General features: G+C 40.2%; 1 protein-coding gene across 5 annotated transcripts in view; it reads right to left on the bottom strand.

The window, feature by feature from the left end:
• Positions 1-16433, bottom strand: part of man1a2 (mannosidase, alpha, class 1A, member 2) — a 138078-nt gene extending 121645 nt beyond the window's left edge. The window contains exons 1-2 of one of the 5 annotated variants that reach the window (XM_005745265.2): positions 16129-16433; positions 14158-14668 (exon numbers count right to left, since the gene is read on the bottom strand). In XM_005745265.2, the coding sequence (XP_005745322.1) occupies positions 14158-14471 (314 nt within the window). In that variant the 5' untranslated portion in view covers positions 14472-14668; positions 16129-16433. The other 4 variants (XM_005745268.2, XM_005745266.2, XM_005745267.2 and 1 more) reach the window with 4 other exon arrangements.
• Between the last annotated feature and the right edge of the window lie 1392 nt (positions 16434-17825).

Genomic DNA, 17825 nt, shown 5'->3' with positions numbered 1-17825 from the left:
CAATTAACACTGATCACATCAAAGAAATAACTGGAAAGACCTCCAACATGCACAAACATTTGACCACACATCATGCAATCAATTAGCAGTATGTAATGTCTTTGATTCCCTCACTCAGCGATGACTCTCAAAGCGGAGCCAGTGAGAATCGATACCAAATCGAACTGATAAGTGATATTGATAATTTAATCCAAATAGATTCTTATCAATTCCCACCCCTAGTAATCACTGCCCCACTGTAATGCTGAGCTGCAATTAATGACAGCAATAATCGCCAGTCTGTCTTTAGGCATCAACCCTTTTTTCCCCCATTTTCTCCATTTTTTTTAAAAACACATTCAAAACTCAATTTATCATTTTTACCTAACCAGCTCCAGAAGTACACTCACACACAGATCTGTACTTGCCATAAGGAGATTTTCTAAGAGGACACCTAATCCACCCTTTGTAAAGCAGCCCGGTTCTTAACGTGGGGAGCCATGCAGTTACACTGGATGCACACACTTATCAAAGATGATGGCTTGCTGCTAATTTCCAGTGATTTGCCAGATTCAGTCTGGGAGTTATTCCAGGAAAAATCTAGATCAGAGCCATCAACAGTTGAACTGCCTGTTAGTGATCAAATGTCGTTGTTATCATGTTGACTTTGTGCAGCATCGGCTACATGAGAGCCACCAAGAAATGTAGAAACTGGTCGAGAAAAAAAAACAGAAGAAAAAAAAAAATCTAGCCCATACACTATCTGTATCACTTAAAGAAATGCTGAAAATGGGACGATCGTGGCTCAAAGAGTTGGCAGTTCGTCTTGTAACCGGAAGGTTGCTGGTTCGAGCCCCGACTCGGACAGTCGTTGTGTCCTTGGGCAAGACACTTCACCTACCGCCTACTGGTGATGGCCAGAGGGGCCGATGGCGCGATATGGCAGCCTCGCTTCTGTCAGTCTGCCCCAGGGCAGCTGTGGCTACAACTGTAGCTGCCTCCACCAGTGTGTGAATGTGAGAGTGAATGAATAGTGGAATTGTACAGCGCTTTGAGGTTCTCGAAAAGCGCTATATAAATGCAATCCATTGAAAATGCCACTACAGAGGTGGTGAAGAGAGAATTGTCATTTGTGAGTCAACTAGACTGTATCAGTCAGACTATAAATCAATTTTACCTGGTGTGTGATTCAGAGACACACACACACGTAAAGGCTAATGCCATGCTGTTATTACAGAATAATCATATAAACATCCATGTGGGGTGTATAACAGTCTACCGTTAGCTAAGAGACATTCAGCCCCAACTTAAAACACACTTCTTACTTCTCCTGAATTCCTCTGTTTTGATTTATTAAAAGGTGCATTTTTTTAAATGCACCTTGTATGACTTACTCTTGCCAATATGAGGCTTAAATCAAAAGCTCAATTTAGCAAGAAAAACACCTTGTTTTTTTCCATTCAGAAATTACTATTAAATATTACAAAATACATAAAAGGTTCAAAGTTTATGGATTCAGACATTTTGAACACCAGATAAAATAAATAATACAGTGCAAAATCATCTCATTTGTTACTGCAATTGAGTGATACGTGATGGAATCATTTTAATATGACTAACCATTTATTTCATATTTCTTAATACTCAACCTATGCCGGTGAGTAAATGCATGTATTCACCGACTTGCTCCTCCTGTTAACTTAAGGGATACTACACAAAGAAACCACACGCTGTGTTTTTGGCACGTATTGCTAAAAAGTTATATGGAAAAACTGGTTTAACAAACAATACAGAAACAAGGCCTGAAATCTCTGTTTCACACACCCAGACTTTACACTTCAGTCAATCTGAAGGGCTGCAGCTGTCGTCTACAAACAAAATACCATTACGATGATATGAAAAATGGAAAATTAAAAAAAGAAACAAAGACAGAAAATGTAATTTACACTAAGCAAGTCTGACTGTTTTCCTTTTCCAAAGCAACAGTGTCATGTTTGATGGAAGTCCATTGTATTTCTGCAGTCTAGTCACTTCTTAATACAACTAGCAGATGAAATCTATGGACAACAGACAAATCATTTGGCATCAGCATTCGTCAACATGGATCTCAAGGATGGACTTACATTTGATAAAGTATTCTGCATGTTTTGAAATCTATTCTGAAAGCAACAGGGTGAAAACATTAAAGGGGAATAGTAACAAGAACCTGTAAGCAGACGGGTGTATGGGTTTAAAGTATTTTCTTGACTTTCTTGAAGGCGCATTTGATACTGTAAAACAATTCAGACATTCAGTTATTTAATTGTAACTTTAATTTTTAATTTCATCTTATATGCACCAACAGTTTTTTTTATATAAGGGAAATTAAACATTGTCAATGTATTCAAAAATGTTGAATCTAGCAAGCTGGAATTTGAGAGCATGTTGGAGTTACTGGAAATCAAATATACTGGCTGCAAGGCAGCTGCTACCGCAGTGATCATTACTTTTAAAAAAGGCAGTACACACCACAACCACACTTAGACTGAGAAAACAGTCAAGAGGGTACTCACGCCCTAATATACTGGTTTACAGTATACTAAATAATACTAGAGTTAAAGCTTAATACCAACACCTGGGGGAGGGGGGGGGGGACCCCCAATTGGGGCCACCAATTGCTTTTTTAAAAAAAAAAAAAAAATACAGATTAGAAAGATGTACTTCCTGACAGAAACCTTCCAATTATCTGGACTTGAGATAGCACTAGGAGTACACTAGCCTGTGACCCCTTAAGGCTGGGGTTGTGACTATCACGTAATTTCTAATGTTTAAGTGGCTATCATCAGCTTACATAGTATCTGAGAGACATTTTTTTTGACAACTATAATTTTAGACAGAAAGGCAGAATTAGCAGCTGCTTTAACCATATATAACAGCTTCTAACATAACTGATAGGCCAAAACAAAATCAATTCTTTCATCTATTTGCAAAACAAGCAGGGCCGTTTGCAGCTGAATTTCTGACCATCATTCAGCTACGGTTGTTAGACTTCTTAAAGCAATCAAAATATTGGAAAATTACACTGTTGTTAAAGGCTTAAGGCCATTATAGGTCCATTTTTAGCTTCAAAACTTGAAGCCCCATCGACTTGCTTTAGATCTAACTTTTATAACTGTTCTACATTGTTTGCTGACGCGTAAAAAACCCATTTTGTCTTGGCAAGGTACTTTGCTTTCCTTTTAGCTCTGAACAACAGAAGCCACTATTAAATAGCTTCACCCCTGTTAAATCCACTAAACAGTACGGATGGTTTCACGAGCTTCTGTGATAGGTGGGCCTGCAAATACAAACAAGCACGCCTTGATTATCACCAGGCATAAACACACGCACACATACACACAAACACAAGAAAAATAAATAAATAAAACTACAGAGATTTACTTTGCAGCTGACAGGGAAATTAAGCATGAAGACACAGGAATGATATCACACTAAACGTGATAAATAAAGGTGCTCCTATGTTGGCTTGGACCTTAAATATGATCTGCTGCGCTGCTATGTTGATTTATGGCCCTATCATAGTGCAAAAGCAAAGTTACGGCCCTGCAACACTAACAATAACTGGCAATGTAATAAGTAGCAAAACCAAGGTACTAGTGGTCACATGACTAAAATCCATTGGAGGGATGCAGTACAAAAAGGTTGTACCTGTAGATTTTCTGCTACTTACAGGTGTGTCTGAATCATAAACTCACTTGTCTCATAACACTGTTCACAATTAAACTACTTGTGTTGTACTTGTATTGTTGTACTATTTCATTTGAAGAATTGAAACAGAAACTGATGCATAACACTAGGGCTGCTCAATTAATCGAATTTTAATCACGATTACGATCTGGGCTTTCAACGATCATTTAAAATAACTGAGCCGATTATTAGCCTCTCCCTCGTGCTTTACTCTCGCGCTGCTCCGTGTGGCAAATCCAGCGCACCTCTCTGCATTTCGAACAAGTGTCACAACAATTAAGAGCAGCGGTCCCCAACCTTTTTTGCGCCACGGACCAGTTTATGCCCGACAATATTTTCATGGACCGGCCTTTAAGGTGTCGCGGATAAATACAACAAAATAAAACTAGTACCTAGGGATGGGTATCGTTTAGGTTTTATCCGATACCGGTGCCAAATCGGTACTTTTGAAACGGTGCCGGTGCTCAAACCGGTGCTTAAAGAATGGAGAACACAAAATTGGTCCAAAAACCTCTCATGTTCAGCTGGTTTTTGCAAAAAGATAACAATGTTAGCCTTTTCTGCAGCTATGGGGCATATATGGTATCATTCTTGGCTGGAAGCAGTGCTTAAACAATGGAAAAAACACAAACTTTATCCAAAAACCTCTCATGTTTAGCAGTTTCCCTCTTTTTCTTTGGTCATTTTAGCCTTTTTGGCCAGGGTGAAGGGAGTATCTGCCATCAAACAAGAAGACAGCCGCATGTAGCTATGATGATGTTTGCTAGTTCACCTTACAGTACATGCATTAATGTAATAACGTGGTTAGCCTACTCAACGTAAATTACACTCGAACAACATTAAGCTACTCACGCAGAGAAGAACGGCTGCTGCTCCATCATCATCAGTCATCATTTCTGCTACACTGGCAGGGCTAGGGGCCAGGACTCTCCTCTTCGTGTTTTTGGGGATGTTGCTCCGGGTCTGATAACAGGCACCACACCCGCAGTAGATGCGCTCGGTGTGAGGTCTCGCAGCAAGCTATCAAATACGGCGCATTTCTGGGCTTTTAAAAAAAAAACGCTATGCGTCGCCAGGTGTTTCATCAGATTCGAGGTGTTACCTCCTTTGACAGTATCACAGTATCAGCTTAAAGCACTTGTTGCAGGCTGCTGAGTTTGCATCTTTTGCTGTGAAGTACAGCCAGACTTTTGACCGCTTCGCCTTGGACATTTTTAATCTGTAGCTCTGCTCTAAAAGAACGTACGTACCTGGCCCCGCCTACTATCCTCGGAAACGTAAAATGATTGGCTAGAAGTGTATCACAGCTCAGGAAAAAAAAAGCACCGAAATAAAGCACCGAAATGTGCGCTGCTTTTCGATCTGGTTACTACCGTTTATGTCAGAACACCAGTACCCATCGCTACTAGTACCGGTACCGAAAAAAAGAAGATTTATTCATAACACACAACCCAGGAAAACCAAGTAAACGATAAAAATGATAACAAAATAACGCTGAAAACCGATAAAACCCCTGAAAACTATACATTTCACACCTAAACCTCAACTCTCGCGGCCCGGTACCAAACGACTCATGGACCGGTACCGGTCCGACGCCCGGGGGTTGGGGACCGCTGATTAAGAGGACCCGAGGGAAGCTCGGAAAGCTAAGCAGAAGTTATTTGAAGAGGAGAGTGACTGCTGTTGGTTGAAAAGAGAGGTGAAAAAAAACTTCAGTGGTGTGGAAACAATATGGGTTCGCGGAGTCAGACGTGGATCAAGTAGACATAGTGTGTAAACTTTGCTACAGTGTCGTAGCTGCACCACAGAGCAACACTGCAAAGTTCACTAAACATAGATGTTTACATTTTTCATTTATTTCTTATATTGCAAACATTTGCACTGTTATCAGTATTTGCACACTATTTTATATTATTTTTTGACAATCTTTAAATTCATTATTCAATACATTGTTATTGTTAAATAAATATCGTCAAATAATCAAGATCTCAATTTCAGTGAAAATAATCGTGATTATCATTTTTGCCATAATCGAGCAGCCCTACATAACACTAACAGAACATCAGGGAGTGTCCATAACAATGGTTTCACATCAACTTTAACTGTAAAAGTCATGCTATATTAAATAAAACATTCACCACCAAACTGAAAGACAATTTAATAAACTTAGTCATCTAATACAGCGGTCCCCAACCTTTTTTGCGCCACGGACCGGTTTATGCCCGACAATATTTTCACGGACCGGCCTTTAAGGTGTTGCGGATAAATGCAACAAAATAAAACTAGTACCGGTACCGAAAAAAATAAGATTTATTGATAACACACGTGAAAAGACCCAGGAAAACCGAGTTAACAATAAAAATGATAACAAAATAACGCTGAAAACTGACAAAAACCCTGAAAAACATACATTTCACACCTAAACCTCAACTCTCGCGGCCCGGTACCAAACGACTCACGGACCGGTCCGAGGCCCGGGTGTTGGGGACCGCTGATCTAATACAAAGCATTCTGAACTTTGCTTTTAGCTTCAGTTGCATGAAAAGGTTTATGTACCTATAATATACTAATAATTGTAGTTGTATAATAAAAGTATTTACTCTAATCAATAAACAATCCCCAGTCCAGAAAGTACAACTTCACTGAAAGTTAACTTCAGTGATACAAGTGGGGATTCTGAGGTTGAAGGCACGTACTCCTGTTTCTACAAAGTTTGGTTATTCACAAAGCCTGATCATTTCAGACAGTGCACAAGAACAGAATATGCTTCCAGCTCCAGAATCTAATAAGAAAATACCTTACATTTTACTTCTACTGGCTGCAAAAGAGACTTCCAGTATAGAAGTTTATGGGAAAATGACCATCAGCTCCCTTTGCTCTGTGACTTTAATAAACTCTTTCCTGATGTCCTTAAGGGATTATTCACTGAAAAAGGAACATTGTAAATTGTAGTCCAAAACAGAAAAATAAAACAAAACAAAAGAGGATGAAGCTGACAGGGAATGAATGACAGTTGACCAATGAGGTGTTTATAAAGCCACAATAAGACAAACTGTGGAAACAAAGGAAAATCAGCAGGCACACTGCTCTCCTCAGGGGTCGGAGTCCTGCAAAGATCACAGGAAGAGAACAATTTGACCTCTTAAATGAGGTGAAGAAGAGCCAAACACCTGCAGGAACTTCTACAGCCATTGTAACCACTGGTTTTCTGTCCTCTATGGAAAAAAAATACTTTATATTAAAGATTTAAGGCAATACATCTGAAATGTACAAAGACTCTTCTGCATTTTGTAAATAATTTTTGTTTTGTTTGTTTTTTTTGTTTGTTTTTTAATATCCTTGCCAATAGGCCTGCCAATTATAGCAAAAAATGTAATCTCAATACCTTTTGTTAATATGGGTATCCAACCTCTTAGCATCATTTAGCCTTATTATTTACAGATTTTGAGGTAAAAATTATTTATTAAACCTATCTTTTCAGATAAACTAAATTAAACAAGCTACAGCCTTTTCTGGACCGAATTTGATCAAATGGCCTCAGCCCACCCAGTTACCCAACTCTAAAGCATGGTGAAGGGAGCATCATGGTTTGTGGGTGATTTGTTATGTCATGACCAGTACATTTTAAAATCATTGAGAAAAAGAAATGAACAGGTCATAACTGTATGAAGACATTTTAAAGCAGAATGTCAAAGCAGCAGTCCAAAATTTAATAAACTGGAAAGCTTTGGTGCAATGTACAATGATCCAAAGCACAAAATGACATCAACAATAATGGTATGATTGGACAAAAATAAAAATTCATGTTTTGGATATACCAATTAACCCACCTGAGATGCTTTTCGATTGTTTGAAAATGCTGTTCAATCGCTAATATTAATAATAAAGTTTTGTAAGTTTTGTAAGGAGTGGTCCAGAAGTGTTGCAGAAGGTTCTGTGAGTTACTAAATTCACATAACAAGGTCGCATAATTTTATCAGTGTTTTGAAGTGTGCCCTATTAGTGTGTTATGAATTCAGTCTGACTGCATCTGTCTATATTTGAGACTTGAAGGTGAAGATTAGATCACAATTTAAGAGAAATTAAATCTTAAAACCCAATAATTCCAAAGTGTACAGAAACTTTTTCTTGCAACCGTGTTTGGTGACATGGGGATATGACACTCATGATGTGAGATTAGTAAAGAAATGACATCTTCCACTGCGGGAGAGGGAGATTGAAATAGTCTACACAGATGGTGCACCTAATACCTCCAGACACAAGCCCTTTTTATTAGTTTTTATATAACACTTTATGGAAAAAGACAGGAAGGTGCCAAAATGCATGTGGATGCCTAGGCAGGTTCACTGAACCACAGAAGGAGCTACTGATAGATGATCTGATATTTACCGGACAATAAAGGCAAATAATCATTCAGAGGACAGGTTATTGCAGTACTGACTTCGGCAATTCCCAAACTACAGGAGGCCTGGATGGACCAGGCAGAATTCAAATCTTCATTATAATATAAAAAAGATGCCTTTTTGTCCAGGTGAAAGAAAATGTGTTGCTCTAAGAAAATATAGATACACATTATAAACATTTTTCCTCATAAATGTTTACTGTAGATTCACTAAAAAGGAGAAGACCACAGCCAAATAGAGGTTAAAATTGGTGGCAGATGGCATTTCTGTCAAACCCCACTGGACACCCTGGCAAGTATCCAGTATGAATGTTCATGTCCAAACCAGGACAACACAATCATATTATTACTCACACCAAGAATAAATGAATAGATTTGTTGGATTGGGATGGCCAATAAGGTTTAAACTGATCATATGTAATAATAATAATAATAATAATAATAATAATAACTAAAAAACAACAACAACAACAACAACAAAACAATAAGGCGCAAAATGACAATTCATTATTTTTCATTATAAATGGTTTCATCTAAAATGTCATCACAGTTTCTTGATCCCTTCTGCAATATTTTCAGTCTGCTTTGTTATTCAACCACCTCTTTAAAGTCCAAACACATTTTAAATTTGTCTTGTAATACCTAAAACCACTATCCATCCAGTCAACACTAAATACCAACCAGGATGTCTGTATATGTGATCATAAAGGGTTAGAATAAGGATCATTTTTCTCTGACTTCTACATTTCTACTGTAGCTGATAAAATGTCACTGCTTCTGCCAGCATGCCCTCTTGCCCCTTTTACAGATTACAGTGCTGCACCTGGCTAGTCCTATGTTGTTTGAGCCAGAACAGAACAAACCCAAGGCAGGATCATTACTGGCCTCACAGTATGTTGAGCTCAACTGGGCTTTATAGCCGAGCATTCAAACAGCAAAGCCTAAGACTTAAACTTGTAAACATCCATTCTGATTTTAAATGTCTATTTACCAAAAGGATCTTTACATAAGGCGAAAGATTTAAGCAGCCATGGTATAAGTCAGAACAGAAATGCAAAGAACTTCCTTGAATGTTCCACCAATCTAACAACTCCATTCTTTAATGTCTGTTAAGCATCTTGTTACTTGTCTTCAGCATAGTTTTAATAAGATAACGGGTGGAAGATCTAAAATATCTTCAGTTTTAAAAGCCAACTATTTCAGTGCTGATCTGAAAACCTCAGCAGAGAAACACCCTCTACTGTTCAGGTAGAAAACTCAAAATTATGCTGAAAGATGCTAAATAATCACCGAAGCATCATACTAGCCAAAATACAGACGCTTGACCAGAAAATAATGCCTTGCAGACAGGAAGGTTACGATGCCTTGCATTATATTCAGTGACACGTATTTACAGCAACAGGGCAACTTTCAACTCTTAAGTGGGTTATTTTATTATGGGCTGTTTTTATTTTCAAAATGTTAGAAGCTTAACAAGTTCTTCTTATGTCTCTACAATAAACTCAGGCATGTCAGAGCTCATCAGTCACATAAGGGTCCAGTTAAACCAATTTAACCTGCAAACCCACCTACTGGTCATGCTATGTAACTACCAAAGCGAAAAACATCAAGTAAACTAAAAGTTAACTTGTTTTTGAATAAGCCCACAGAAACCAAGGGAAACCCTGGAAGCAGCGCAACTCCTCCTGGGTGTTTACAAAAACCAACACTCAATGTTCAGTCCGGCACCATGTGAGCAAGGCTACACATACCTCTTCCCCGTTACATTTCGTTTCTCCAAAAATTCAATGGCTGGATACCAGCATAGATTAATAACCTTTTCTCCCTCATAAGCTTTACAGGACTATTAACAGGTTGAGCTCGTGAACAAAGAACTGGTTCTGTGGGGGTTTCTGCGGCCGAATAAAGCAAAGGTGAAATTATTATGAGCGTGTTTGGGTTCCTGCGGGTCTCTTTAAATGCTAGCACACCTCATTTTCCTGAGGCTGTTTGAACCCAGAGTCCTCTGGAGCACACAATAACCACTTTAAGAACAGCTGAGGCAGCTACACCAACAAGCAAACTGAACAGATTTCAATAAGCTCTTATAAGAAGGGGTGGAGAGGATAAAAACACCTCACATGAATGCTTGTGTAAGGTTAAAATACACGGAGCACATATTCCTGACTTTGAATTTGCATAAAACTAATTTCCAGACAGGAAGGTTACGATTACTCTTCCTCTGTAAAACACAGTGACATCTCAGTGGCTGTATTTTAATCACATTTCATATACTCCTCTTAATTTCCGTCAAATGTGAAGCAACGTATTTATATTTTTTCTGTCCTTGGTATATCCTTGAAAATGGATGGCAGTGAAGATGCTCATAACTGTGCAGCTTTTTTCCCCCTCGCTCACAGCCATGTTATTAATTCCAAGGAGTTGCTCACTAAGCAATTAAAAATCCATGAATCTGAATACAAAGCTGAAAAAGGCTATAAAAAAATAAAGAAATATAAAAAAAAGTATTCAGTTCATTAAGAAGAAGAAGAAGAAATGCCTTCTGCCATCTGTGACTGCACACTGAACCTACTGGAATCTCATTTAAACAGCTTACCCAAAACATGAAGAGTACGTTGAATGGGATTTATTTCAAGCCTGCAGCATGGAAGTTTAAAGCAATGTTGCCGAGCCCTTGTAATGCATATCAATCCATTTTTTGAAGGCTATAATTCTTCCTGCGAATGTCAAGTTTCTTTTTCTATCTGACTTTCTCAGAAGCTAAGTTTATCCCCCACGACGATAACCTCAGTTAGTATACTGCTGTGTGTGTCTGATGCTACGTCACGTTCCTCTGTAGCTCTGGAAAACCAATCGCTCGCAGCTGATTTAAAATTCATCCAGTTCGACACACCAGTGAGGAAGTGTTTAAGCAGACATCAGATTTCAAATTCTGATTTACTAAAACATACTGATATGTATAACATACTCCAAGGTGATGAAATTTGAACTATCCATCTACTAGTTCAAATTAGGAAAGGCCTAAATGTAACGCACGTTTAATTATATGTAAAACTCCCATGTTCCAGCTTTATAGTGACACAGTTCACAAGACTAACTGCGTTCACACTAGGCATGTGCACGGTCAACAAGACATTTATACACTGCTACTCTTGCTAGTAGGCACCAGAAATACTAGTCGGTTAAATCTATTATTGTTGTTTTACTAAGTTACCTGTTGGTTCAAAGATGTTACAACGCCACCTGAGACCAACTAGTGCTGCAGCCCTGACAAATGCCTGAGACCCCCTCGCTCTCTGTGAGGGAACTTGAAATGAAACAGATTGAAAGTAAGAAGATGACAGCTGCGTGAAACACCACAGCTCTGCAGTACATTGATGAAGAAAATGAACTTTTGTATGTTGGCTGTGTGAGAGAAAACTGGCATATAACCACACTGAAGTGGTCCAAGTAATTTGTAACCACATTATGCACAGACGTGGATGCTAGCCTGCCATGAAAGGGGCTACTGCTGCTAGCAAATATTTATCAAACTAATCTGACACTGTGTGGCCCCAGCGGTATACACGGCACAAAGTGCTGCACATTTCACCAACATTCATAACAAGATTTGAATGTTGAGGAATCCGTTAATGGTCTCAAATGACTCCTAAATTCATACACAGCTATTCTAAGGTCAGTGTTTATCCTTGTCTGTTAGATTGCGCCCAGCGTCTTCTGCCTTTTACACTAGTTAACTAGTCTGATTTTTTTTTCCTGTCTCGTTCAAATGACTTGTAAATTAGTCCCCAGGAACATCCTGGGGACCATTTTGTTTTGGACGTGCCCAGAAATGAAATATAGGAGTAGAGTCGAGAAGACCTCAGTGACGAGTAGAGTAGAAGTATTTGAAGCAAAACATGACTGCCACTTATGGTGAAGCAAGAATAACTCCAAGTTTCCCACCTCGACATTTAAAAAAAACAAAAAAAACTTGATAATACGCAGCACCATTTGAGCCCAGCACTGCCTGTTCTGTTTGTCTGAGTCGTTGGACAACAGCAATTACGTTATTTCAAGCAGGCAGCATTGAAAGAAAGGCTTTCAGAATGAAAATATGAACGGGCATCACAGGGAATAAGGAGGCAAAATGCAACGTTGAAACTGTGGGAGAAACTGCTTGGTAATACCCTGCCAAGATTTCAGATAAACTAATGACGTCCGTTACTAGCTTGCAGATGACCTTTTCTATGAAATTGTTCTTCTCACCTGCCCTTTGGCACTCATGCATGTCATAAATATTTTGTGGCTGCAAAATAATATGCATGTGCTTGAATGATTCATACGTGAATGAGTTATGCCAGCGAAAGACCACTCCAATAGAAGGACAATAACTACTGTTAGTTCTTTGGCTACACTGAAAGCACAGTAATGTTTGTGGAACATGTGTGTAGCAGAGCTTGTTAGTAGATACACCTGAAGAGCACGTTCTACTTAAGATTATGTTAGTTAACAGGAAAACAAGACTTGAGGATTTATTTCATGGGTTCTGTTGTGTTTTTAGCTTTTGAAAACAGCACAGCACTGTGGAACTGTCACTATCTACTGGCTGTTAACTGGATTTTGGTGTCAATTCCTCAGACTGGTCTGATTTTGTGATTGCTAAATAGATCTCCGCAGCATATTCCCACTTCTTACACACTAATCTTACGCACGGTGTAGCCACTTTGATTGAAACAGTGAAAATGCACCGTTGCAGCATGTGCAGTGGAAACTGCCTACAACTGTTAGACAGTTGTTCGGTGCAGTGTAATTTTGAAACAGCATGTTAAAAATGAATCTATGTGTATTTTCACTAGCTTGTGTTTTCTGTCCATTTTAGCATGTTATTCAGTAAAGGAGGATCACAGCTGTGCTTGTTGGGTAATTTAGCTGGAACTCAGCAGAAGAAATGCTAGTACTCTCATGAGATCAAGCCTGCCATGAGATCTACATACATTTAGTGTTCTATGGTGTTTTTCCATCTTAGTTGGATGAACGCTTGTTGGGAAACACTTGGAAAACCACTTGTCATTAACCTGACTAACTCTATCTTCACTTCTGGTGTTGCACTACGTGTTCTACTCCACCCTTCCCACCTCATATGTACACGTACACAGTGAAACCCACAGATTGCAGCCTGGTAACAGAGAGAAATTATGAGAGAACCTGGCGTGACTAGAAATGAATGCAGCAGAGGCACTCACACTGCTCTGAAATGAACACAGCAGTACAAATTAGGTAAATACAAGGTTTAGTTTCTTTTCTATCATTTAAATACTGATTTTAAAAAAAGTAAATGTTTCTGTCAGTGTTCCAGAGTCAGTTGAGATATCATTTGATAGATGCACATGAACCTTGTGCAGAGCACTGCATTCCAAAAGGCACAACACTATTAGAGATACCAAACACTGACCCTGATTTAGGAGGGAGAAAGCACCTCAGAACGATAGCTGGACAGAACAAATGATAAATGTCAACACTGAAGCCCAAAGTGACCAGTATGTAGCTCACTGCTGACACTAATTTCCAAGCCTGTTTAAGCAGTCACTAAGGCTTTTCAAACAGCCTGTGTGTTCTAGATCATCAAGTTCAACAATGTCTGCCTGCGGGACAAAACAGCAAAACTCAGGCCAAGGTGATAAAATGCCTGCTGTTAAAGAACTAAAACCATTAGACCTAGTGGAGAAACAAAGGGCGAGAGAGCACAGAGCACACTCAGCTGTGCAAAGGAATACGGAACAAAATGAAAGGAGCATTTGTGCTGACGTGTATCACTTGGCAAACAGTAACACACATCCAGAGGCGTCAGATTGTTTGAAAAAACGTGTCAAGACACCTGTTTGAATGACATAAGCTATGTAAAGAACCAAAGATAAACTAAGTACTTACTAATATGTAAGAAAACCAGTTGTTTCTGATCTCCTTATTCAATGTCAAATACACACAGAAATATATATATATATATATTTTTTTTTTTTTAATTAAGCTCTTTCTTTTCTACACTCAACAATACTTCTGAGGGCCCTTACCTGTGTCTGTGCTCATCGTGTCCTCCCTGTCCATGTATGATCACCTGTCCTGAGGCGTGCTTGCCCTCCTTGGGTGTGTCAATATGAGGGATAAGCACATCCTCCAAGCCCAGGTCAAAGCGCTTGTGCTTGGAATTGTCTGGGAGGAAAAAGAAGGCCCCAAAGCATAAGGTGATGAAGGCACTGAGGATGAGGAGGAGGATGAACTTCTCAGAGAGCCTCAACGTGGCCCTATGGTGCGGGAAGGAGGAGGCACCCGGCGACAGAGTGGGTATCCTGCGGCCCGACAGCGGTAGTAGAGCCGGCGTTGTCATCTTTTGACCGTTTGAAATTGACTTTACTGGGGATGGGGTAAGGTGGGTTTCACAGGTGCCACGGGTTGCTGTAGCGGCATGCACCGACTGGTTAACTTTATTATCTCATCCCTGCTTTGGTAGGTCCAGAAACCAAAAAAGGCAGAGATCCCTCAGTAACAGGGTGACTTGTCAGCAGGAACATGGCCATGATAGTTCTGAAAAAAAGTACACAGAGGCATTCAGTTAGGAGACAAAAAAAATCAAATGAGAGCATATTTAACAGACTAAACACTATTGTAGAAAAACCTTGCCTGTTCCTTCCTTCATTTTTTTACCATTTTTTTTAGATAGTCAATGCTCTCTATGCACTGGCAGGATAGACGAGTTGATGTCCTTTATAGTCTTTCCTTCAGTTGTCATTTCTCCACCTTGGCAGCATGTCTTTTGTAACCACTAGTATCCTCTCACCATGCACTCTCCCTGACAGGCTTCTACTGAGCCAAACAGCTCTGAATTACAATCAAAAGCAAAGTGACAGCTCAAGTAAATGGCATGTCTTATATCAAGCAAGAGCTGATATATTAGAGTAATAAACAATCCTCTTGGCTTGCTATGGTGATTTTAACAACATGTCATCTGGAAAATAAATACCTCAGGATGTCTCTCGCTCTCCTTCTCTTTCCACAAACACACACAAAAGACTTAGTCCTTTGGCCATGAGAAAAATGATAGATTTTCCAAGAGGCTTAAGGTATCAAGAGTTTGTGTAGTATCTGTTCGATCAAGTGTCCTTTACGCATACTGGCTTTAGTGCCACTGCAGAGTGAGCACAGCTTTCTTTCTACAGTTTCATCTTATTGCAGTGGTGTATTTCTTGCTACCACACATGTATCATGATAAAAAGCACAAAAGTAACACACAATGCACAGTTGTGTTCCAAACTCTAGCCAAAAAAAAGGGAGTAAGCCGCGCTTTCTAAGTACATTGCATGCCTGTTTTCTGTGCTGTACTACATCTGAATATCAACCCACCTATTAAACACCCGTGGGCTATACTGGAAAAGATAAGGGTTTTATTCCCTCGTGCCGGCAGATGTGGAAAGAAGACGTGGGGCAAATGTCTCATTCGGCTCAGCAGCTGCTCCAAGTGCGAATGTAAAGGATGGATGGAAATGAAGCAAGTACCCCTTTAAAGACAAACATTGCTATTCGTACTAAAGCCTGCGGGGTTGGCGCTAGACAGTGTTAACAGAGCCCTGTTTTTCCTGTACTTTTCCATCATGTTGGTATGGAGCTGCGTCTCCACGCAGAATACCAAGTTCATTCTGTGACAGTGCCAGCCTGTGTGAGGTGATTAGCCAATACAAAACGCTAGCTAACAAGCAAATGCGCTAACTTACCCGGCTAATACTGGCTAGCAATGGAAAGAAAAAAGGAAAATAAAGTTCCTGTCAACGCTCAGGGGGAAACCCACACAATAAATACAAATAGCCCGACATACGCGTTTCGGTCCGTTGACATTTGAGCTACCCCGGAGGTTGTAAAGACGGAGCTTTAAAACCCTCAGCCTGCCCAGGTGCTAGCTATTTGGCTACAAGGCTAGCACTAGCTAGCTGGCTGGCTGCGAATTGACAGAGGCGGTCTCTTGTGTGGAAGCCACTCTGCTGCATCACCACCTTTCTCATATGCTCGTCGAAAATCGATGCCTGTCGGGATTCCCGGTCCACGTTTTGAAAGGAGTCGCTGTAGCAGGTGTCCTCATGTCCACAAATGAAACACCGTGGTGTCGTGCCGTGGCTGAACCGCTGACCATCAGCTCAGACCCACATAGCGTTACAGCTCCGCGGAGAGGATGTTGATAACCGGTCGCTCTGTTGGACTGCAGCGACGGACTGAGTGCGAGCTGCTGCTGCTCGGCGATTCAGCATCAACTACTCTGCCTACCCGAGTTAGGGACCGTCTGACAATTTCGCTGGGCAGAATTACTGTTCTGTATGTAAAAAAAAAGGCACACCAACAATGGCACACACCCCAGCCTGCTAGAGGGCTAGATTCTTCGTCCCTATGATTCACCTCTGTAAAACTGAAAAACAGCTGCAGCGTGCATGATACTACATTTGTGCAAATTATGGTCCAATCCTTCATCTCAATTATTTTTTTTTAGCATTTGTTTGATATACTTAAATTAGAGATGCACCCTTTTCCAGCACAGATGTGATGATTCTATTGTAGTGTTAGATTAATATGTCTGTGAAGGTTCTCAGTCATCCAGGTCATCGTAGTCAAAGGAGCTTGCAAAGAAAAGCGTCTGGACTTCTTTTAGTTACTTGAAGACGTTTCACCTCTAATCCGAGAAGCTTCTTCAGTTCTAAGGTCAAATGGTGGAGAGTCCCAGATATAAACCTAGTGGGAGTTTCCCCCCACAGAGGGACAAAAGGACCCCCTGATGATCCTCTAATCCACTGAGCCAAGGTGTGAAACTGGGTGTGGGTCCCAATCAGCCAGAGTTTCGGGTGAGTTCATTGTGAAACCTGGCCCCACCTTATCATGCGAATTCCTGAGATCAGATGGCTCAGGATGTGAGTGGGCGTTAAGGCGTCTGGGAAGGGATCTCAAAACTGGATTATAGATGGCAGAGAGTTGGTGTCGTAAACCCCCGCCTCTGTTCAAAGATGGTCGCTCACAGTGGACATAGATGGCTTCTTTCACTCCTCTTTCAAACCATCTGTCCTCTCTGTCCAAAATGTGAACATTGGCATCCTCGAAAGAGTGTCCTTTATCCTTAAGATGCAGATGGACTGCTGAGTCTTGTCCTGTGGAGGTGGCTCTTCTGTGTTGTGCCATGCGCTTGTGAAGTGGCTGTTTGGTCTCTCCAATGTAGAGGTCTGGGCATTGCACTGTACAGCATACACCACATTGTTAAGTCTGTGTTTTGGCGTTTTGTCTTTCGGGTGAACCAGTTTTTGTCTGAGCGTGTTGCTGGGTCTGAAAAGCACCGGGATGTCATGCTTGGAGAAAACCCTCCTGAGTTTCTCTGATACACCGGCCACATAGGGGATGACAAATCTGGGACTCTCCACCATTTGACCTTAGAACTGAAGAAGCTTCTCGGATGAGAGGTGAAACATCTTCAAGTAATTTAAAGAAGTCCAGACGCTTTTCTTTGCAAGCTCCTTTGATTAGATTAATATGCTGTATTCGTCACTCTTGGCAAGAGATGGAGAATCATTTATTTATGTATTAAGGAAAAATCAAAGGTTGATTTAAACACTGTTTTCTTGAGTTAAACAAATACAGTATAACAAATAAGTGTATTTAATAAAATATTATAGCCCAGCTTATATAGGTGCCAATATTTGGTGATAAATCAATC

This window comes from Pundamilia nyererei, unplaced genomic scaffold (assembly GCF_000239375.1).
Source record: "Pundamilia nyererei isolate P.nyererei 1_Seehausen unplaced genomic scaffold, PunNye1.0 scaffold00157, whole genome shotgun sequence".
NCBI lineage: Eukaryota > Metazoa > Chordata > Actinopteri > Cichliformes > Cichlidae > Pundamilia > Pundamilia nyererei.
This window is presented reverse-complemented; position numbering and strand designations above follow the sequence as displayed.